This window comes from Cylas formicarius, unplaced genomic scaffold (assembly GCF_029955315.1).
Source record: "Cylas formicarius isolate icCylForm1 unplaced genomic scaffold, icCylForm1.1 PGA_scaffold_12__32_contigs__length_19106922, whole genome shotgun sequence".
NCBI classification, from domain to species: domain Eukaryota; kingdom Metazoa; phylum Arthropoda; class Insecta; order Coleoptera; family Brentidae; genus Cylas; species Cylas formicarius.
Genome location: NW_026844225.1, coordinates 10481975 through 10507366, shown reverse-complemented (window position 1 = coordinate 10507366; position 25392 = coordinate 10481975). Strand labels below are relative to the sequence as shown.

Below are 25392 nucleotides of genomic sequence, written 5' to 3'. Positions count from 1 at the left end.
AGCATGAACAATCATGAGGTGACCTTGATTATCATAACGCACTTCATCCATGGCAGGTGCAAGATTTCTTGAGTAATTGTTTTATCAGTTTTTAAAAGTCGCAAAGCAATGAAAGATTTAAAATCAAATCAATCACTTCGTCATAAAAAACGTAAAAAATATTTCAAGCGGAGTTTTTCCAGAAAGCCTATTTTTTAGTTCCTCACATGATCCAAATTCATCGAATACAGGTGTGTGAGTGTACTCAATCTGACCTTTCTTCCATTTGACATTAGAATCAAGCCTGTCGATTGCGGAAAGCATACGTCTTCATTTGAATTCCAGGCTTTCATCATCTGATTAGTCCCATACAGATTCAGTAGTTGATAAATTACAGGACTGTTGAAGGACAGCTGTATCATTCGGTGTATGTAACTCGAATCAGTTGGTTCCCCAAACTCTTGTAGATTTATGTTATCGTTCATATCTTCTTCGTCAGTCAAGGTATCCGCGTCGGGTGGAATATAGACCGCGTCAATATGTTCTGTAAATATTTTTTCACGTTATTTTTAGCATAAATTTACAAGGAATGGAACACTACAATACATAAGAATACATAAACCCAAATAATACTTACGACTTTCATCGTTATTGTCCTCATGCATCACGATCTCCTCCACAGCCGCCTCTAATTCCTTTTGAGTCAAATACCTCGGAAATGCCATATTTTATGAACTGAAACGTTCACTGCACAAGGCACAAACTAATACTAAGGAACGCACTAATTGTTCGATGTTTATTCTACATGCGCTGACTTGTCTAGACATGCAATAACAAAGTTTAAATAAAGCATAATCAATATAGTATTTCCAATGTATGTTTTCTGCGATGTAATCTACATCTTAACAAAAATGGCAATACAAATTCAAAATATTTTTTTTACTATTTTGGATTTACCTGAAAATGTAATACAAATTTGTCGTATATAAGATCATTCCTTTACACATAAATTAGCGATTTCTACGGTTTTATGTCCTTTAGTAGTAATAATAGTAGTGATAATAATAATTTCTAAATGGATGTGCATTAACGCCCCACTGGGGCCAAATGGGTGATACTCTAGACAGTTAAAGCCACACATGGTTCATGTTTCTGTTGTGGAACATATTTTTGTGCATGTTTCGTTCGGAGTGAAAAAAATTATTCTTGGTGCGGCTTATATTCCTCTCTCGTCACCAACTTCAGTGTATGAGGAGTCTACTTCCTCTACTTCAGACCTCTTGGCTGAATACGTAAATTGTGATGGGTTGATTGGTGGTGACTTCAATTTACCTAGTGTGGTTTGGCATAATTCTGAGAGTGGTTGGTGTGTAGTGAGTATGAAGCCTGGCACGTCTGCATATCTGCTGTGTCCCTGTTGTAATTATCATAATTTAGGTCAAGCTAACTGTATCCCAAATAAGTTTGGCAGATTCTTGGATCTGATATTTATGAGTTTGCCTGTGGCTCTGGTTTGTGTTGCATTCGAGAGCATATTGACTATTGCAGAGCATCACCTGGCTTATGAGATTATGTTGCCTATTGATTGTGATATTGGTTTAAATTATGATGTCTTTTATTATGACTTTTAAGTCTTCCCGTATGGTTTAGTCATGATCTCGAGAACTTAATTGTTGATTATTATTTTAATTTCTGTGGCTCAAGGGATCAGTGTAAGGCACTGCGTAGTGAGTGCTACAGTGCACATATAATGAACATTAATCAGGATGTCAAGTATGACTCAAAATATTTTTGCCGACTGTGGCCAGGATATTGTTGGCTTGTTTGCAAAGCACTTTGCTTCTACTTATGAAAAGTATAGGGGTGTGATTCCTAATTATAGTTTTGACTATAGGTTACAGTTCAACTCCATGCGCGTTTCACTTACTGAGGTATTTGAGAGTATTATGAACTTACAGACTGGATTTTGCCATGGGCCTGACGGGATTCCATCAATCTTGATTAAGAATTGCGTGTGTGCTTTGAGTAGGGCACTAGAGCATATATTTAATCTGTCCTTGTCTTCAGGTATTTTTCCTGACTTTTGGAAGGTTAGCAATTTGCTACCGATTCACTAGAGTGATGATAAGAACGATGTCGCTAATTATAGAGACTTTTGCATACTTTTGCGGTGGTTCCTAAACAGCTAGATAAGTTATTTTGTGAAAGACTTTCGTGGCATTGCAGAGGAATTCTGACTGATCAACAGCATGGATTTGTATAGGGTAGATCTACCGTAACAAATTTACTCATATACCAACATTTTTTATTGAACGCCTTTGAGGAGTTTGGTCAGGTGTTTTGTGTCTACACTGATTTCTCGAAGGTTTTGGACCATGTGGGTCATGTGCACCTTGTCTCTAAGCTGTATCTGTATGGTCGTACTCAGTTGGTTCGTATTAATAATTATGTCTTAGCTAAAATTGATATTTTTTCGGGAGTCCCCCAAGGTTCTCACACTGGACCCAATCTTTTTAACTTGTTTACAAATGATATTTTTAATGTAGTTTCGGCGTCGCAGTGTCTTTTGTTTGAGGATGATTTGAACATATTCAGGAAGGTTGGATCCCGCGAGGATACTCTGCTGCTTCAAAGGGACGTGGACAGTGTTTGCATGTGGTCTAAGATTAATAGTCTTCCGTTCAATGTAAAAAATGCTGCAGTATTAGCTTTAGTCGTTCGTTGAGTATGGTTCACAATCGATATAGCCCAGACCAATGCCATCACCAGCATTAAAGACTTGGGTGTTTGCTTCGATTCTAAACTAAGTTTTGTGTCACATTTTACGGAGCTGGTAAACAGGTCTATGCGAGTCCTTGGGTTTGTTGCTTTGCTAGAAACATTGTTACATTGCTTTAAACTTCTTTATATCTCTTTGGTTCGCTCTAGACTGGAGTATGCATCTGTGGCATGGTCTCCATGTTATGCCTGCTATATAGATAACATCGAAGCCGTTCAGAAAGTATTTTTAAGATCTTTGGCTTCAAAGGCGCATATCAATATCTATAATGGGTATAGATCAACTACAGTATTATAACTAAGGCCTTCAATATTGATACTCTTCAAACCAGAAAATTTCAGGGTGATTTAGTTTTTCTCTCTAAAATTCTGAATGGTTGGCATTACCTTACCATGGCGCAAATTATGGAGTTTATTCACCCTCTTTGCCTTTAATGTATATAACAGTTTTGTAAATTGGTTAAACCGTAAATAAATAAATAAATAAATAAAATTAGTAAATCATTTTTATGAGGCTGGGTATCCCCTTCTACATTTAATTGACACCTCGTTAATCAAACCGCGATTTAAAGACTGGTAGTATTACCTTTACCAAAAGCTCTGTCGGAGTTTTGTCCTGTGATAAATAAAATTATTGAGCCTGTTTTCTGGGATCAGCTAAAATATTTTTTGCAGCAAATAGTGGATTTTGCAAGCAACATTGTTGTGAGTATTACCTTTGTACGAATTGAAGACAGAAGATTCGCAAAGGAAAATAGTGGTAGGCGTTTTTGTGGATCATAAACAAGCCTTTCAAATAGTAGATAGATGGTATTCTTCCCAAAAAATCGAACATTTATGGTGCAGAAGGTCGTGCGTTAAATGGGAATGTGTGAAGGATCTCAGAAAAGTGAGAAATTGGGGTAAGGTGTCCCAAAGGAAAGAAAGTATATTAGGCATACCGCAGGGCAGCCTTCTTGGGCCACTTTTATTTACTTTATATATTAACGATCTCAAAAGAATTGTTTTGTTAATTTATTTGTATGTATCTGGTGGTGATTATTCACTGATAGGAGATGTGAACTCAAGGTAATATAATTGTTTCTATCAAAATAGATTAAAATTAAATTCTTCGAACCAAACTGCAAATAACTTTACAGCTCGGAAGTATCAATATTTTTGAACGATTCACCTAGGGAATATTTTATTTATCTAATAAATTGAAAAGAAAAATTGAATTTCAACTTATATATATGTGCATAGTTTTAATCTAAGATAATAAAATTATAGCTTGGCATCTGCAATTCGAAAATTCCTATTTAACGAACCACCAAATGATATTAGGAATGCATATTTTTAGTAAAAAATTGTAGTAGCCAAGTGCTGAATAAATGTAGATTATTATATAGTTACTGGTAATTAGAGTAGCAATCAGGAACTATAGTGGTAAAATTATAATTAATATAATAGTTTGCCGTAATAAATCAACTAGAACTAACCAAAACTAGTCTGATTCTGGAAAAGTCCATGACAAAAGTAATAAGGAACGTACCTCTTGTTTAAGTCAGCAGTGTAATATGGAGGCCACTGGCTAGTAAACAAGTGACGCGACTAATGTAAATATTTAATTTTTATGGACCTTTTAATAGAAGAAAAGATCATTAAGATTCACTTAAAAGAATGAACTAATAAAATATCAACAAATACTGAAATATTGAGACTTACTGACGTAAAAACAAATATATTTTTTTAATAATTTAGTTTAAGGACTTATTGCTCCCTACCTCCCCAAGAGACTCAGCAATGTGGGGGTTTATTCGGATCAGTGATCAGTGCCTACAGCTGTCTCTCCAAGAGAATTTTCAGGTTTCATTAACATTCGTCAAATCCACTAGTGAAATCTCCTTCGTAAAAAGATCTGTTAAAGTCATATATTAATTTTGAAAGATTGGTTATTTCGCCGTTGCTATTGGCTGTGATTAAAATTGTATAGCTGCTGCAGTTAGTATCTGAAAACCTGTTACTTTCTCTTTTTTAATGGAAAGATTAAAACGAAATGTTGGATTCATCCTGAACAATAATCTTCTGGAGACTTGTCATAATAACCAAACCCACCTGGCGTCCTCAGGATAAAACGACTCAATCAAAAGTACCAAGCCAATGAGCAGAACAAATCTTTTTGGGCTATCTTGCAAAAATATTTAAAGAAGGACCGATTCAACAATACCAAAATAGTATTTTAGAACTGATATATTTTAACTAGAGAAGTTGGCCTTACGATTTGCAATCGAATAATATCTGGCATGAATTGAAAACAGTTGTTTGGAGAGAAAACAATACGCGAAGATGTCGGTGTAAATAGTTGCTTACAATACACGGTCATTTTATGGTGCTAAGAGTCAGCTGAGCGCGGTATTTTGAAATAACTGAATATACGCGTATTTGCGGTTAGCACTTCATCTTGAGTCAGATATCCATTTTGCTAAGGCAAAGAGAAACCAGTAAGACTCACCTCCTATAACTGATTATTGATGATTCGCATTTCTGAACAAACCCCAAATTATACCAAAGAAAATTAGAAAAATGATTATTAACTAAGTAGGTGTAAGTGATATACCGGAGGAGTAAAAACAAATCAGCGTCCGTTCCGTTAGAAAAATCGAACAGTCCCTGGTATACTTACCTCAGTGGTTGCATCCAAAGATACATCGCTCTTATTTGTGTTGAATAATAGCCTGGTGCGATAAAAATTCTCCTCAGTTTCGTAAGCTCCAAACAAATTTAACTTCGGAAACACTCTAAAGGGGGTCTTTACTTCCAAAGTTACGTTGTGGGTGTTTTCGTCGATGTCGCGGCGATCTACGTTGTATTCGGCAAATAATTCGGTCTGTGAAAACGAGAAGCAGCTTGGGAATGAAACGTTGATTTTTTTTTTCAATACTCACATCGATCCGGTTGCTTTCGTTTTGGTAGTTAAATCCTATTCGGAATGAATACTGCCTTTGGTTGATAATGCTGAGTCTAAATAGGGACGATGCGGTTTTGAACACACTATAGGGCGTCGAAATCTCTAAATGATTGCTCATAGTAAGAACGTCCTGCAAAATATACCAAATGTAAACTTCGGCGTTGGAAAAGTCAGGTAAATAATATACTTTGTAACAGGATTAAAAAACTTCTTATAGGGGAGTTGTTTGCGGTTCAGATTTTTACGTGCGTGCAGACGAGGGTCAGAAAAACCCAATCTGGTCTCGCGGCTTATCAAAACTTATTTGGCAGACCATTTTTCGTACGGATCGATTTGGAAAGTTTACCTAGTGATTTTCGTTTATACCGGAATAGCATAAATTAAATATTTAATTGTGTCGTTTAGTGTAATAATCGGCTATTTGTTGATGGTGATTGATAAAAAATGAATACGAATGAACAAAAAAACTAAACTAAAACAAACATGAAACTATATTTTCGTTTTCGTTTTGCGTCTAATCAGTCACTTAATTACAACTAACGCAAGTTACTATATCTACAGAGTGTCTCACCAAGAAGTTCTTCGAGTATTAAGAAGAAACTGCAACGAACAGAAATTGTTATGCTGGAATTGACGCAATGTCTACTTTTATAAAAATATTCCCACTTAAGCAAGGAAAATTAAACATTTAAGATGGTTTAGTGTATTAATAGAATCGGGTAATTGCTTATTTTAATTTATCAAAAAGATTCAGAAAACTTAACTACCAATATTTTTTTAATTTTCAATGAGTCTCGTAAATTATAAAAATAAAAAGACTAAATATAGATGCTAGAGGGTGTCTCACTTAGAAGTTCGTCGGGTATTAAGTAAAAACTACAACGAACAGAAATTATTATCCTGGAATTGAGTAGGGTCTACTTTTATACAAATATTCCCACTTAAATAAAACAAATTAAATATTTAAGCATCGTTTAGCTAATTAATAAAATCGGTTAATTGTATATGGTAACTGATAATAAAGAAACACGCATTCAAAATAAAACAACACTAAACACAATAAGATTAAGAAAACTCAAATACTGATGATTTGTTTATTTTTAAAGAGCTTCATTAGTTGTAAAAGTGAAAACCTGAAATGTATATTCCTGGGAAGCTCTGCTTTGCTTTTAATAATACTCAAACCAATTTAACAACATATGGTATTAAAAAAAAAGCAGAATGAACAGAAATTATTATTCCGGATGTCCGTGTTCGTTTTTTATCGAAATATAGCCACTTCAAACTTTTGCAAATAACTCTTTTTCTATCTTCTGAACTTGTCTATTAAATTAAATTTTAGGGATTTTGTGTTATATTTAGCTCAAGACGTTAAATGATAGCGAAAATTTCAAATCACATTAGCAGTTGAAATGTTTGAAGCTTACACTTCCTTGATAAAAGATATTTTCTGCACTATATGTGAATTACGTGCGCATAGGCGATTAAGCGCTATAAACTAAATGAACACTGTACGTTTTCCTACTGTTTAATTATTATCACCCACTGCTAAACCAGGCGTGGCCGTTATCAGCAACAACGAGTAATAACCCTACTTTCATTTACTCAGGTCAACTTAAATTGATATAAAGACTTGTCAATTCACAAATTTACAAATTGTAGCAGACTATGGTCGAAATTGAAGATAAATAAGAATCTGCAATCAGTGAAAATACCAGAAATATTTTTTTTATAAAAAAAAGGAAGTGACATTATTTTTTATGAGGGAACTATCTCTACTTCCTGTGTTATCTCTAAAATTTTATACTAACATCACCAAATACTGGGTGACACAAGAAAACAAAAAGAATGTAGTCAATGGTTACCCCCAAACATAAAAATCTAGCAGTGTCAAGTCCGGTGACCGAGGGGGACAATTGAATGGACCGTGTGTTGCGATTCTGCTGAAAATACATATTTAATGTCCGTGGCAAGAGGTAATTTATCTAACGAGTCTTCAATTTCATTTCTTAGGAACTGTAAATATCGTGCATCAGTTAAGGCAGCATGAAAAAAAACAGGACCAATAATTCGCCTTCCTATCATTCCTGCTCAAACATTGCAGACCGTTCTTGAAACTGTCCGGGACGAATAATTCTTTGATTATTTATCTGTTGTTCTGTCGATTAAACATAGCATTATTTGAGATTCGTCACTCGTCAGTGAACAAAATTAAGCTAAAGACATTATTATTCTCGTCATGTTTATCTAACAGCCAATTACAATATCCGTAGTCTTCTGGAAGATTATACTTAAAAGAACGATAGCCGTGTTATTTTAAAATTTCCATTTCTTCACTTACAATAAAATTTATCGATAATCAGATAAAAATGTACAAACTGTCAGAATTTTCCATCATGCCGACTTGATGATGAATAGAAGCAAATGCACCTAAGTAATATTTTGTTTTTATAAAAATGTATTTACTTATATGTTCTTCCTCACTGTGAGCTTATTTTTTAAAGGATTTTGAAATTTTTGGTGTCAAAATGTTGCAAAAAAAGTGCCGGTTCTAAAAAGTTTTTGCTCCCACTAGGGTGCTATTTTGAAAATCCTAGGTTATCCTAAAAAATTAAAAATTAATTCTTAATGTCTTTAAGGAGATAATTCTTTCAGTCTCCATCAAAGATCCGTTTGGCGACAACCCTGAAGGAACGCAGTGAAAAACAACCCGTTCCGTCATACTGTCCCACACAACCCACAACTGCATAATGTCCGGTATAAAGCAAAAGTTTGCGGATGTTCGGAAATTAAAGCCTTTAAGTAAAAAAATGACAAAAAATAAAACGCCGGGTATGACGGGAACGATGTTGGTGCGTCTTTTCCCTTTAGCGTCGAAGTTCTGAAGATTTTAAAATCGATATATTTACGAGAGTGTCGTCGCGTTACGAAACCCTCTGGCTCGGAAAGATAGTGTTACTTTAAAGAAACGCGATACGTTCAATTTTGTAAATTTCTAGACTAATATGAAAGTTGTTCCGGGCAAAAACAAACCCCTTGCGGTGTTGAATTTAATTTCTTCAATTCGAAACACCCGCGGACCCGCTTCGAATTGGTCGTGACTGTTTGTTAGTTGAAACATAATATCGCGGACGTAAAGTTCGTAAGCGGTTCGGCAATAATGGCGGTTGCCGCGAGTTTTACTTAAAAAAATATCGCCGCACCGGATAGTTATAGGTTTCAATCCGATAACATGATTAAACAAAAAGTTTATTGAAATGAAATACGAAATACACGGGTCAAAAAATATCTCTATTCTAATAGCATATAAAAGAGTCAAGAAAACTCTATAACTAGGATCTAAGAAACCTTTGTTTTTCAATATATGACATAATAATTATTATTACGGAAAGGTGAAATCCATAGAAGAATTCATTTAAAAGAAACAACTTGGGATCATCTCTCTCACCTGAGATTGCCAACCTCTACATGATTTACTTCGAAAAGAAAGAGAAGGCAAATTTGAATCCAAAACTATGGACAAGAAACGCTGATGACGTATTTGTTGTATGGCCTTTTGGCAAGGAGGAGCTTTCGAAATTTCTAGAACACCTGAATTCCATTCACCGAAGCATTCAATTTACAATAGAACTTGAAGAAGATAACAGTCTGCCCTTTTTAGAAAATTATAAAAAATGTTAAAGAGATAATATATTATTTACAACGCAAAAGACAGAGGAAGTTATTAAAAACGCAAAAGACAGAGGAAATTATTAACAACGCAAAACACAGAGGAAGTTATTAAAAAAGCAAAAGACAGAGGAAATTATTAGAAACGCAAAAACAGAAAATTATTAAAAATGCAAAATAAGAGCAAATTAATAAAAACGCAAACACAGAGGAAATTATTAAAAATGTTAAAGACAGAGGAAATTATTAAAAACGCAAAAAACAGAGGAAATTATTAAAAACGCAAAAGACAGAGTAAATTATTAAAAACGCAAAAGACAGAGGAAATTATTAAAAACGCAAAAGACAGAGGAAATTATTAAAAACGGAAAAAACAGAGGAAATTATTAAAAACGCAAAAACAAAGAAAATTATTAAAAACGCAAAATAAGAGCAAATTAATAAAATCGCAAAAGACAGAGGAAATTATTAAAAATGTTAAAGACAGAGGAAATTATTAAAAACGCAAAAACAAAGAAAATTATTAAAAACGCAAAAGACAGATAAAATTATTAACAACGCAAAAGAGAAGAAATTATTAAAACCGCAAAATAAAGAGCAAATTATTAAAACCGCAAAAGACAGAGGAAACTATTAAAAACGCAAAAGACAGAGGAAATTATTAAAAACGCAAGAGACAGAGGTAATTATTAAAAACGCAAAAAACAGAGGAAATTATTAAAAACGCAAAAGGGAGAGGAAATTATTAGCAACGCAAAAGGCAGAGGAAGTTATTAAAAACGTAAAAGACGGAGGAAATTATTAGAAACGCAAAAACAGAAAATTATTAAAAATGCAAAATAAGAGCAAATTAATAAAATCGCAAAAGACAGGAAATTATTAAAAATGTTAAAGACAGAGGAAATTATTAAAAACGCAAAAACAAAGAAAAATATTAAAAACGCAAAAGACAGATAAAATTATTAACAACGCAAAAGACAGAAGAAATTATTAAAACCGCAAAATAAAGAGCAAATTATTAAAAACGCAAAAACAGAGAAAATTATCAAAAACGCAAAAGGCAGAGGAAATTATTAAAAACGCAAAAGACAGAGGTAATTATTAAAAACGCAAAAGGGAGAGGAAATTATTAGCAACGCAAAAGGCAGAGCAAGTTATTAAAAACGTAAAAGACGGAGGAAATTATTAGAAACGCAAAAACAGAAAATTATTAAAAATGCAAAATAAGAGCAAATTAATAAAATCGCAAAAGACAGAGGAAATTATTAAAAATGTTAAAGACAGAGGAAATTATTAAAAACGCAAAAACAAAGAAAATTATTAAAAACGCAAAAGACAGATAAAATTATTAACAACGCAAAAGACAGAAGAAATTATTAAAACCGCAAAATAAAGAGAAAATTATTAAAAACGCAAAAGACAGAGGAAACTATTAAAAACGCAAAAGACAGAGGAAATTATTAAAAACGCAAAAGACAGAGGTAATTATTAAAAACGCAAAAAACAGAGGAAATTATTAAAAACGCAAAAGGGAGAGGAAATTATTAGCAACGCAAAAGGCAGAGGAAGTTATTAAAAACGTAAAAGACGGAGGAAATTATTAGAAACGCAAAAACAGAAAATTATTAAAAATGCAAAATAAGAGCAAATTAATAAAAACGCAAAGACAGAGGAAGTTATTAAAAATGTTAAAGACAGAGGAAATTATTAAAAACGCAAAAGACAGAGTAAATTATTAAAAACGCAAAAGACAGAGGAAATTATTAAAAACGGAAAAGACAGAGGAAATTATTAAAAACGAAAAAGGCAGAGGAAATTATTAGCAACGCAAAAGACAGAGGAAGTTATTAAAAACGTAAAAAACGGAGGAAATTATTAGAAACGCAAAAACAGAAAATTATTAAAAATGCAAAATAAGAGCAAATTAATAAAATCGCAAAAGACAGAGGAATTAATAAAAATGTTAAAGACAGAGGAAATTAATAAAAACGCAAAAGACAGAGGAAATTATTAAAATTATTAAAATCGCAAAAGACAGAGGAATTAATAAAAATGTTAAAGACAGAGGAAATTAATAAAAACGCAAAAGACAGAGGAAATTATTAAGAACGCAAAAGACAAAGGAAATGATTAAAACGCAAAATAAGTAGCAAGTTATTAAAAACGCAAAAGACAGAGGAAATTATTAAAAACGCAGAAGACAGAGGAAATTATTAAAAACGCAAAAGAGAGAGGAAATTATTAAAACCGCAAAATAAAGAGCAAATTATTAAAAACGCAAAAGGTAGAGGAAATTATTAACAATGCAAAAGACGGAGGAAATTTTTAAAAACGCAAAAGACAGAGGAAATTATTAAAAACGCGAAAACAGAGAAAACTATTAAAAATGTAAAAGACGGAGGAAATTATTAGAAACGCAAAAACAGAGAAAATTATTAAAAACGCAAAAGACAGAGGAAATTATTAAAGACGCAAAAGACAGAGGAAATTATTAAAAACGCAAAAGGCAGAGGAAATTATTAACAACGCAAAAGACAGAGGAAGTTATTAAAAATGTAAAAGACGGAGGAAATTATTAAAAACGCATAAGAGAGAGGAAATTAATAAAAACGCGAAAGACAGAGGAAAATATTAAGAACGCAAAGGACAGAGGAAATTATTAGAAACGCAAAAACAGAGAAAATTATTAAAAACGCAAAAGACAGAGGAAATTAATAAAGACGCAAAAGACAGAGGAAATTATTAAAAACGCAAAAGGCAGAGGAAATTATTAGCAACGCAAAAGACAGAGGAAGATATTAAAAACGTAAAAGACGGAGGAAATTATTAAAAACGCATAAGAGAGAGGAAACTAATAAAAACGCGAAAGACAGAGGAAAATATTAAGAACGCAAAGGACAGAGGAAATTATTAAAAACGCAAAAGACAGAGGAAATTATTAAAAACGCATAAGACAGAGGAAATTATTAAAACGCAAAATAAGGAGCAAGTTATTAAAAACGCAAAGGACAGAGAAAATTATTAAAAATGCAAAAGACAGAAGAAATTATTAAAACCGCAAAATAAAGAGCAAATTATTAAAAACGCAAAAACAGAGAAAATTATTAAAAACGCAAAAGGCAGAGGAAATTATTAAAAACGCAAAAGACAGAGGTAATTATTAAAAACGCAAAAGGGAGAGGAAATTATTAGCAACGCAAAAGGCAGAGCAAGTTATTAAAAACGTAAAAGACGGAGGAAATTATTAGAAACGCAAAAACAGAAAATTATTAAAAATGCAAAATAAGAGCAAATTAATAAAATCGCAAAAGACAGAGGAAATTATTAAAAATGTTAAAGACAGAGGAAATTATTAAAAACGCAAAAACAAAGAAAATTATTAAAAACGCAAAAGACAGATAAATTTATTAACAACGCAAAAGAGAAGAAATTATTAAAACCGCAAAATAAAGAGCAAATTATTAAAACCGCAAAAGACAGAGGAAACTATTAAAAACGCAAAAGACAGAGGAAATTATTAAAAACGCAAGAGACAGAGGTAATTATTAAAAACGCAAAAAACAGAGGAAATTATTAAAAACGCAAAAGGGAGAGGAAATTATTAGCAACGCAAAAGGCAGAGGAAGTTATTAAAAACGTAAAAGACGGAGGAAATTATTAGAAACGCAAAAACAGAAAATTATTAAAAATGCAAAATAAGAGCAAATTAATAAAAACGCAAAGACAGAGGAAGTTATTAAAAATGTTAAAGACAGAGGAAATTATTAAAAACGCAAATGACAGAGTAAATTATTAAAAACGCAAAAGACAGAGGAAATTATTAAAAACGGAAAAGACAGAGGAAATTATTAAAAACGAAAAAGGCAGAGGAAATTATTAGCAACGCAAAAGACAGAGGAAGTTATTAAAAACGTAAAAAACGGAGGAAATTATTAGAAACGCAAAAACAGAAAATTATTAAAAATGCAAAATAAGAGCAAATTAATAAAATCGCAAAAGACAGAGGAATTATTAAAAATGTTAAAGACAGAGGAAATTAATAAAAACGCAAAAGACAGAGGAAATTATTAAAAACGCAAAAGACAAAGGAAATGATTAAAACGCAAAATAAGTAACAAGTTATTAAAAACGCAAAAGACAGAGGAAATTATTAAAAACGCAGAAGACAGAGGAAATTATTAAAAACGCAAAAGAGAGAGGAAATTATTAAAACCGCAAAATAAAGAGCAAATTATTAAAAACGCAAAAGGTAGAGGAAATTATTAACAATGCAAAAGACGGAGGAAATTTTTAAAAACGCAAAAGACAGAGGAAATTATTAAAAACGCGAAAACAGAGAAAACTATTAAAAATGTAAAAGACGGAGGAAATTATTAGAAACGCAAAAACAGAGAAAATTATTAAAAACGCAAAAGACAGAGGAAATTATTAAAGACGCAAAAGACAGAGGAAATTATTAAAAACGCAAAAGGCAGAGGAAATTATTAGCAACGCAAAAGACAGAGGAAGTTATTAAAAACGTAAAAGACGGAGGAAATTATTAAAAACGCATAAGAGAGAGGAAATTAATAAAAACGCGAAAGACAGAGGAAAATATTAAGAACGCAAAGGACAGAGGAAATTATTAGAAACGCAAAAACAGAGAAAATTATTAAAAACGCAAAAGACAGAGGAAATTAATAAAGACGCAAAAGACAGAGGAAATTATTAAAAACGCAAAAGGCAGAGGAAATTATTAGCAACGCAAAAGACAGAGGAAGATATTAAAAACGTAAAAGACGGAGGAAATTATTAAAAACGCATAAGAGAGAGGAAATTAATAAAAACGCGAAAGACAGAGGAAAATATTAAGAACGCAAAGGACAGAGGAAATTATTAAAAACGCAAAAGACAGAGGAAATTATTAAAAACGCAAAAGGCAGAGGAAATTATTAAAAACGCAAAAGACAGAGGTAATTATTAAAAACGCAAAAGGGAGAGGAAATTATTAGCAACGCAAAAGGCAGAGCAAGTTATTAAAAACGTAAAAGACGGAGGAAATTATTAGAAACGCAAAAACAGAAAATTATTAAAAATGCAAAATAAGAGCAAATTAATAAAATCGCAAAAGACAGAGGAAATTATTAAAAATGTTAAAGACAGAGGAAATTATTAAAAACGCAAAAACAAAGAAAATTATTAAAAACGCAAAAGACAGATAAAATTATTAACAACGCAAAAGAGAAGAAATTATTAAAACCGCAAAATAAAGAGCAAATTATTAAAACCGCAAAAGACAGAGGAAACTATTAAAAACGCAAAAGACAGAGGAAATTATTAAAAACGCAAGAGACAGAGGTAATTATTAAAAACGCAAAAAACAGAGGAAATTATTAAAAACGCAAAAGGGAGAGGAAATTATTAGCAACGCAAAAGGCAGAGGAAGTTATTAAAAACGTAAAAGACGGAGGAAATTATTAGAAACGCAAAAACAGAAAATTATTAAAAATGCAAAATAAGAGCAAATTAATAAAAACGCAAAGACAGAGGAAGTTATTAAAAATGTTAAAGACAGAGGAAATTATTAAAAACGCAAAAGACAGAGTAAATTATTAAAAACGCAAAAGACAGAGGAAATTATTAAAAACGGAAAAGACAGAGGAAATTATTAAAAACGAAAAAGGCAGAGGAAATTATTAGCAACGCAAAAGACAGAGGAAGTTATTAAAAACGTAAAAAACGGAGGAAATTATTAGAAACGCAAAAACAGAAAATTATTAAAAATGCAAAATAAGAGCAAATTAATAAAATCGCAAAAGACAGAGGAATTATTAAAAATGTTAAAGACAGAGGAAATTAATAAAAACGCAAAAGACAGAGGAAATTATTAAAAACGCAAAAGACAAAGGAAATGATTAAAACGCAAAATAAGTAACAAGTTATTAAAAACGCAAAAGACAGAGGAAATTATTAAAAATGCAGAAGACAGAGGAAATTATTAAAAACGCAAAAGAGAGAGGAAATTATTAAAACCGCAAAATAAATAGCAAATTATTAAAAACGCAAAAGGTAGAGGAAATTATTAACAATGCAAAAGACGGAGGAAATTTTTAAAAACGCAAAAGACAGAGGAAATTATTAAAAACGCGAAAACAGAGAAAACTACTAAAAATGTAAAAGACGGAGGAAATTATTAGAAACGCAAAAACAGAGAAAATTATTAAAAACGCAAAAGACAGAGGAAATTATTAAAGACGCAAAAGACAGAGGAAATTATTAAAAACGCAAAAGGCAGAGGAAATTATTAGCAACGCAAAAGACAGAGGAAGTTATTAAAAACGTAAAAGACGGAGGAAATTATTAAAAACGCATAAGAGAGAGGAAATTAATAAAAACGCGAAAGACAGAGGAAAATATTAAGAACGCAAAGGACAGAGGAAATTATTAGAAACGCAAAAACAGAGAAAATTATTAAAAACGCAAAAGACAGAGGAAATTAATAAAGACGCAAAAGACAGAGGAAATTATTAAAAACGCAAAAGGCAGAGGAAATTATTAGCAACGCAAAAGACAGAGGAAGATATTAAAAACGTAAAAGACGGAGGAAATTATTAAAAACGCATAAGAGAGAGGAAATTAATAAAAACGCGAAAGACAGAGGAAAATATTAAGAACGCAAAGGACAGAGGAAATTATTAAAAACGCAAAAGACAGAGGAAATTATTAAAAACGCAAAAGGCAGAGGAAATTATTAAAAACGCAAAAGACAGAGGTAATTATTAAAAACGCAAAAGGGAGAGGAAATTATTAGCAACGCAAAAGGCAGAGCAAGTTATTAAAAACGTAAAAGACGGAGGAAATTATTAGAAACGCAAAAACAGAAAATTATTAAAAATGCAAAATAAGAGCAAATTAATAAAATCGCAAAAGACAGAGGAAATTATTAAAAATGTTAAAGACAGAGGAAATTATTAAAAACGCAAAAACAAAGAAAATTATTAAAAACGCAAAAGACAGATAAAATTATTAACAACGCAAAAGAGAAGAAATTATTAAAACCGCAAAATAAAGAGCAAATTATTAAAACCGCAAAAGACAGAGGAAACTATTAAAAACGCAAAAGACAGAGGAAATTATTAAAAACGCAAGAGACAGAGGTAATTATTAAAAACGCAAAAAACAGAGGAAATTATTAAAAACGCAAAAGGGAGAGGAAATTATTAGCAACGCAAAAGGCAGAGGAAGTTATTAAAAACGTAAAAGACGGAGGAAATTATTAGAAACGCAAAAACAGAAAATTATTAAAAATGCAAAATAAGAGCAAATTAATAAAAACGCAAAGACAGAGGAAGTTATTAAAAATGTTAAAGACAGAGGAAATTATTAAAAACGCAAAAGACAGAGTAAATTATTAAAAACGCAAAAGACAGAGGAAATTATTAAAAACGGAAAAGACAGAGGAAATTATTAAAAACGAAAAAGGCAGAGGAAATTATTAGCAACGCAAAAGACAGAGGAAGTTATTAAAAACGTAAAAAACGGAGGAAATTATTAGAAACGCAAAAACAGAAAATTATTAAAAATGCAAAATAAGAGCAAATTAATAAAATCGCAAAAGACAGAGGAATTATTAAAAATGTTAAAGACAGAGGAAATTAATAAAAACGCAAAAGACAGAGGAAATTATTAAAAACGCAAAAGACAAAGGAAATGATTAAAACGCAAAATAAGTAACAAGTTATTAAAAAGGCAAAAGACAGAGGAAATTATTAAAAACGCAGAAGACAGAGGAAATTATTAAAAACGCAAAAGAGAGAGGAAATTATTAAAACCGCAAAATAAAGAGCAAATTATTAAAAACGCAAAAGGTAGAGGAAATTATTAACAATGCAAAAGACGGAGGAAATTTTTAAAAACGCAAAAGACAGAGGAAATTATTAAAAACGCGAAAACAGAGAAAACTATTAAAAATGTAAAAGACGGAGGAAATTATTAGAAACGCAAAAACAGAGAAAATTATTAAAAACGCAAAAGACAGAGGAAATTATTAAAGACGCAAAAGACAGAGGAAATTATTAAAAACGCAAAAGGCAGAGGAAATTATTAGCAACGCAAAAGACAGAGGAAGTTATTAAAAACGTAAAAGACGGAGGAAATTATTAAAAACGCATAAGAGAGAGGAAATTAATAAAAACGCGAAAGACAGAGGAAAATATTAAGAACGCAAAGGACAGAGGAAATTATTAGAAACGCAAAAACAGAGAAAATTATTAAAAACGCAAAAGACAGAGGAAATTAATAAAGACGCAAAAGACAGAGGAAATTATTAAAAACGCAAAAGGCAGAGGAAATTATTAGCAACGCAAAAGACAGAGGAAGATATTAAAAACGTAAAAGACGGAGGAAATTATTAAAAACGCATAAGAGAGAGGAAATTAATAAAAACGCGAAAGACAGAGGAAAATATTAAGAACGCAAAGGACAGAGGAAATTATTAAAAACGCAAAAGACAGAGGAAATTATTAAAAACGCATAAGACAGAGGAAATTATTAAAACGCAAAATAAGGAGCAAGTTATTAAAAACGCAAAAGACAGAGGAAATTATTAAAAACGCAAAAAGAGAGAAAATTATTAAAAACGCAAAATTAGGTGCAAATTATTAAAAATGCAAAAGACAGAAGTTATTAAAAACTCAAAAGACAGAGGAAATTATTTACAACGCAAAAGACAGAGGTTGTCATTAAAAAAGCAATAGACAGAGGAAATTATTAAAAACGCAAAGGACAGAGGAAATTATTAAAAGCGCAAAAGGCAGAGGAAATAATTAAAAACGTTAAAGGCAGAGAAAATTATTAACAACGCAAAAGACAGAGGAAGTTATTGAAAACCCAAAAGGCAAAGGAAATTACTAAAACGCAAAATAAGGAGCAAGTTATTAAAAACGCAAAAGACAGAGGAAATTATTAAAAACGCAAAAACAGAGAAAATTATTAAAAACGCAAAATAAGGTGCAAATTATTAAAAATGCAAAAGACAGAAGTTATTAAAAACTCAAAAGACAGAGGAAATTATTAACACACGCAAAAGACAGAGGAAGTTATTAAAAATGCAAAAGACAGAGCAAATTATTAACAACGCAAAGGACAGACGAAATTATTAAAAACGCATAAGACAGAGGAAATTATTAAAAACGCAAAAGACAGAGGAAATTATTAACAACGCAAAAGACAGAGTAAATTATTAAAAATGTTAAAGACAGAAGAATTTATTGACAACGCAAAATACAGAGGAAGTCATTAAAAACGCAAAAGACAGAGGAAAATATTAAAAACGCAAAAGGCAGAGGAAATTATTAGCAACGCAAAAGACAGAGGAAGATATTAAAAACGTAAAAGACGGAGGAAATTATTAAAAACGCATAAGAGAGAGGAAATTAATAAAAACGCGAAAGACAGAGGAAAATATTAAGAACGCAAAGGACAGAGGAAATTATTAAAAACGCAAAAGACAGAGGAAATTATTAAAAACGCAAAAGGCAGAGGAAATTATTAAAAACGCAAAAGACAGAGGTAATTATTAAAAACGCAAAAGGGAGAGGAAATTATTAGCAACGCAAAAGGCAGAGCAAGTTATTAAAAACGTAAAAGACGGAGGAAATTATTAGAAACGCAAAAACAGAAAATTATTAAAAATGCAAAATAAGAGCAAATTAATAAAATCGCAAAAGACAGAGGAAATTATTAAAAATGTTAAAGACAGAGGAAATTATTAAAAACGCAAAAACAAAGAAAATTATTAAAAACGCAAAAGACAGATAAAATTATTAACAACGCAAAAGAGAAGAAATTATTAAAACCGCAAAATAAAGAGCAAATTATTAAAACCGCAAAAGACAGAGGAAACTATTAAAAACGCAAAAGACAGAGGAAATTATTAAAAACGCAAGAGACAGAGGTAATTATTAAAAACGCAAAAAACAGAGGAAATTATTAAAAACGCAAAAGGGAGAGGAAATTATTAGCAACGCAAAAGGCAGAGGAAGTTATTAAAAACGTAAAAGACGGAGGAAATTATTAGAAACGCAAAAACAGAAAATTATTAAAAATGCAAAATAAGAGCAAATTAATAAAATCGCAAAAGACAGGAAATTATTAAAAATGCTAAAGACAGAGGAAATTATTAAAAACGCAAAAACAAAGAAAAATATTAAAAACGCAAAAGACAGATAAAATTATTAACAACGCAAAAGACAGAAGAAATTATTAAAACCGCAAAATAAAGAGCAAATTATTAAAAACGCAAAAACAGAGAAAATTATCAAAAACGCAAAAGGCAGAGGAAATTATTAAAAACGCAAAAGACAGAGGTAATTATTAAAAACGCAAAAGGGAGAGGAAATTATTAGCAACGCAAAAGGCAGAGCAAGTTATTAAAAACGTAAAAGACGGAGGAAATTATTAGAAACGCAAAAACAGAAAATTATTAAAAATGCAAAATAAGAGCAAATTAATAAAATCGCAAAAGACAGAGGAAATTATTAAAAATGTTAAAGACAGAGGAAATTATTAAAAACGCAAAAACAAAGAAAATTATTAAAAACGCAAAAGACAGATAAAATTATTAACAACGCAAAAGACAGAAGAAATTATTAAAACCGCAAAATAAAGAGAAAATTATTAAAAACGCAAAAGACAGAGGAAACTATTAAAAACGCAAAAGACAGAGGAAATTATTAAAAACGCAAAAGACAGAGGTAATTATTAAAAACGCAAAAAACAGAGGAAATTATTAAAAACGCAAAAGGGAGAGGAAATTATTAGCAACGCAAAAGGCAGAGGAAGTTATTAAAAACGTAAAAGACGGAGGAAATTATTAGAAACGCAAAAACAGAAAATTATTAAAAATGCAAAATAAGAGCAAATTAATAAAAACGCAAAGACAGAGGAAGTTATTAAAAATGTTAAAGACAGAGGAAATTATTAAAAACGCAAAAGACAGAGTAAATTATTAAAAACGCAAAAGACAGAGGAAATTATTAAAAACGGAAAAGACAGAGGAAATTATTAAAAACGAAAAAGGCAGAGGAAATTATTAGCAACGCAAAAGACAGAGGAAGTTATTAAAAACGTAAAAAACGGAGGAAATTATTAGAAACGCAAAAACAGAAAATTATTAAAAATGCAAAATAAGAGCAAATTAATAAAATCGCAAAAGACAGAGGAATTAATAAAAATGTTAAAGACAGAGGAAATTAATAAAAACGCAAAAGACAGAGGAAATTATTAAAATTATTAAAATCGCAAAAGACAGAGGAATTAATAAAAATGTTAAAGACAGAGGAAATTAATAAAAACGCAAAAGACAGAGGAAATTATTAAGAACGCAAAAGACAAAGGAAATGATTAAAACGCAAAATAAGTAGCAAGTTATTAAAAACGCAAAAGACAGAGGAAATTATTAAAAACGCAGAAGACAGAGGAAATTATTAAAAACGCAAAAGGGAGAGGAAATTATTAAAACCGCAAAATAAAGAGCAAATTATTAAAAACGCAAAAGGTAGAGGAAATTATTAACAATGCAAAAGACGGAGGAAATTTTTAAAAACGCAAAAGACAGAGGAAATTATTAAAAACGCGAAAACAGAGAAAACTATTAAAAATGTAAAAGACGGAGGAAATTATTAGAAACGCAAAAACAGAGAAAATTATTAAAAACGCAAAAGACAGAGGAAATTATTAAAGACGCAAAAGACAGAGGAAATTATTAAAAACGCAAAAGGCAGAGGAAATTATTAACAACGCAAAAGACAGAGGAAGTTATTAAAAACGTAAAAGACGGAGGAAATTATTAAAAACGCATAAGAGAGAGGAAATTAATAAAAACGCGAAAGACAGAGGAAAATATTAAGAACGCAAAGGACAGACGAAATTATTAGAAACGCAAAAACAGAGAAAATTATTAAAAACGCAAAAGACAGAGGAAATTAATAAAGACGCAAAAGACAGAGGAAATTATTAAAAACGCAAAAGGCAGAGGAAATTATTAGCAACGCAAAAGACAGAGGAAGATATTAAAAACGTAAAAGACGGAGGAAATTATTAAAAACGCATAAGAGAGAGGAAACTAATAAAAACGCGAAAGACAGAGGAAAATATTAAGAACGCAAAGGACAGAGGAAATTATTAAAAGCGCAAAAGACAGAGGAAATTATTAAAAACGCATAAGACAGAGGAAATTATTAAAACGCAAAATAAGGAGCAAGTTATTAAAAACGCAAAGGACAGAGAAAATTATTAAAAATGCAAAAGACAGAAGAAATTATTAAAACCGCAAAATAAAGAGCAAATTATTAAAAACGCAAAAACAGAGAAAATTATTAAAAACGCAAAAGGCAGAGGAAATTATTAAAAACGCAAAAGACAGAGGTAATTATTAAAAACGCAAAAGGGAGAGGAAATTATTAGCAACGCAAAAGGCAGAGCAAGTTATTAAAAACGTAAAAGACGGAGGAAATTATTAGAAACGCAAAAACAGAAAATTATTAAAAATGCAAAATAAGAGCAAATTAATAAAATCGCAAAAGACAGAGGAAATTATTAAAAATGTTAAAGACAGAGGAAATTATTAAAAACGCAAAAACAAAGAAAATTATTAAAAACGCAAAAGACAGATAAATTTATTAACAACGCAAAAGAGAAGAAATTATTAAAACCGCAAAATAAAGAGCAAATTATTAAAACCGCAAAAGACAGAGGAAACTATTAAAAACGCAAAAGACAGAGGAAATTATTAAAAACGCAAGAGACAGAGGTAATTATTAAAAACGCAAAAAACAGAGGAAATTATTAAAAACGCAAAAGGGAGAGGAAATTATTAGCAACGCAAAAGGCAGAGGAAGTTATTAAAAACGTAAAAGACGGAGGAAATTATTAGAAACGCAAAAACAGAAAATTATTAAAAATGCAAAATAAGAGCAAATTAATAAAAACGCAAAGACAGAGGAAGTTATTAAAAATGTTAAAGACAGAGGAAATTATTAAAAACGCAAATGACAGAGTAAATTATTAAAAACGCAAAAGACAGAGGAAATTATTAAAAACGGAAAAGACAGAGGAAATTATTAAAAACGAAAAAGGCAGAGGAAATTATTAGCAACGCAAAAGACAGAGGAAGTTATTAAAAACGTAAAAAACGGAGGAAATTATTAGAAACGCAAAAACAGAAAATTATTAAAAATGCAAAATAAGAGCAAATTAATAAAATCGCAAAAGACAGAGGAATTATTAAAAATGTTAAAGACAGAGGAAATTAATAAAAACGCAAAAGACAGAGGAAATTATTAAAAACGCAAAAGACAAAGGAAATGATTAAAACGCAAAATAAGTAACAAGTTATTAAAAACGCAAAAGACAGAGGAAATTATTAAAAACGCAGAAGACAGAGGAAATTATTAAAAACGCAAAAGAGAGAGGAAATTATTAAAACCGCAAAATAAAGAGCAAATTATTAAAAACGCAAAAGGTAGAGGAAATTATTAACAATGCAAAAGACGGAGGAAATTTTTAAAAACGCAAAAGACAGAGGAAATTATTAAAAACGCGAAAACAGAGAAAACTATTAAAAATGTAAAAGACGGAGGAAATTATTAGAAACGCAAAAACAGAGAAAATTATTAAAAACGCAAAAGACAGAGGAAATTATTAAAGACGCAAAAGACAGAGGAAATTATTAAAAACGCAAAAGGCAGAGGAAATTAATAAAGACGCAAAAGACAGAGGAAATTATTAAAAACGCAAAAGGCAGAGGAAATTATTAGCAACGCAAAAACAGAGAAAATTATTAAAAACGCAAAAGACAGAGGAAATTATTAAAGACGCAAAAGACAGAGGAAATTATTAAAAACGCAAAAGACAGAGGAAATTAATAAAGACGCAAAAGACAGAGGAAATTATTAAAAACGCAAAAGGCAGAGGAAATTATTAGCAACGCAAAAGACAGAGGAAGATATTAAAAACGTAAAAGACGGAGGAAATTATTAAAAACGCATAAGAGAGAGGAAATTAATAAAAACGCGAAAGACAGAGGAAAATATTAAGAACGCAAAGGACAGAGGAAATTATTAAAAACGCAAAAGACAGAGGAAATTATTAAAAACGCAAAAGGCAGAGGAAATTATTAAAAACGCAAAAGACAGAGGTAATTATTAAAAACGCAAAAGGGAGAGGAAATTATTAGCAACGCAAAAGGCAGAGCAAGTTATTAAAAACGTAAAAGACGGAGGAAATTATTAGAAACGCAAAAACAGAAAATTATTAAAAATGCAAAATAAGAGCAAATTAATAAAATCGCAAAAGACAGAGGAAATTATTAAAAATGTTAAAGACAGAGGAAATTATTAAAAACGCAAAAACAAAGAAAATTATTAAAAACGCAAAAGACAGATAAAATTATTAACAACGCAAAAGAGAAGAAATTATTAAAACCGCAAAATAAAGAGCAAATTATTAAAACCGCAAAAGACAGAGGAAACTATTAAAAACGCAAAAGACAGAGGAAATTATTAAAAACGCAAGAGACAGAGGTAATTATTAAAAACGCAAAAAACAGAGGAAATTATTAAAAACGCAAAAGGGAGAGGAAATTATTAGCAACGCAAAAGGCAGAGGAAGTTATTAAAAACGTAAAAGACGGAGGAAATTATTAGAAACGCAAAAACAGAAAATTATTAAAAATGCAAAATAAGAGCAAATTAATAAAAACGCAAAGACAGAGGAAGTTATTAAAAATGTTAAAGACAGAGGAAATTATTAAAAACGCAAAAGACAGAGTAAATTATTAAAAACGCAAAAGACAGAGGAAATTATTAAAAACGGAAAAGACAGAGGAAATTATTAAAAACGAAAAAGGCAGAGGAAATTATTAGCAACGCAAAAGACAGAGGAAGTTATTAAAAACGTAAAAAACGGAGGAAATTATTAGAAACGCAAAAACAGAAAATTATTAAAAATGCAAAATAAGAGCAAATTAATAAAATCGCAAAAGACAGAGGAATTATTAAAAATGTTAAAGACAGAGGAAATTAATAAAAACGCAAAAGACAGAGGAAATTATTAAAAACGCAAAAGACAAAGGAAATGATTAAAACGCAAAATAAGTAACAAGTTATTAAAAACGCAAAAGACAGAGGAAATTATTAAAAATGCAGAAGACAGAGGAAATTATTAAAAACGCAAAAGAGAGAGGAAATTATTAAAACCGCAAAATAAAGAGCAAATTATTAAAAACGCAAAAGGTAGAGGAAATTATTAACAATGCAAAAGACGGAGGAAATTTTTAAAAACGCAAAAGACAGAGGAAATTATTAAAAACGCGAAAACAGAGAAAACTATTAAAAATGTAAAAGACGGAGGAAATTATTAGAAACGCAAAAACAGAGAAAATTATTAAAAACGCAAAAGACAGAGGAAATTATTAAAGACGCAAAAGACAGAGGAAATTATTAAAAACGCAAAAGGCAGAGGAAATTATTAGCAACGCAAAAGACAGAGGAAGTTATTAAAAACGTAAAAGACGGAGGAAATTATTAAAAACGCATAAGAGAGAGGAAATTAATAAAAACGCGAAAGACAGAGGAAAATATTAAGAACGCAAAGGACAGAGGAAATTATTAGAAACGCAAAAACAGAGAAAATTATTAAAAACGCAAAAGACAGAGGAAATTAATAAAGACGCAAAAGACAGAGGAAATTATTAAAAACGCAAAAGGCAGAGGAAATTATTAGCAACGCAAAAGACAGAGGAAGATATTAAAAACGTAAAAGACGGAGGAAATTATTAAAAACGCATAAGAGAGAGGAAATTAATAAAAACGCGAAAGACAGAGGAAAATATTAAGAACGCAAAGGACAGAGGAAATTATTAAAAACGCAAAAGACAGAGGAAATTATTAAAAACGCAAAAGGCAGAGGAAATTATTAAAAACGCAAAAGACAGAGGTAATTATTAAAAACGCAAAAGGGAGAGGAAATTATTAGCAACG

The 25392-nt window shown here is 30.8% G+C and overlaps 1 protein-coding gene across 2 annotated transcripts in view; it reads right to left on the bottom strand.

The window, feature by feature from the left end:
- The window catches only part of LOC132708634 (apolipophorins), a 219457-nt gene that overhangs the window by 102603 nt on the left and 91462 nt on the right, over nt 1-25392 (bottom strand). For both annotated transcript variants that reach the window (XM_060681081.1, XM_060681082.1), the window contains exons 24-25: nt 5682-5834; nt 5420-5623 (exon numbers count right to left, since the gene is read on the bottom strand). In XM_060681081.1, coding sequence (XP_060537064.1) covers nt 5420-5623; nt 5682-5834 — 357 coding nt within the window. The remainder of the gene's footprint in view (nt 1-5419; nt 5624-5681; nt 5835-25392) is intronic.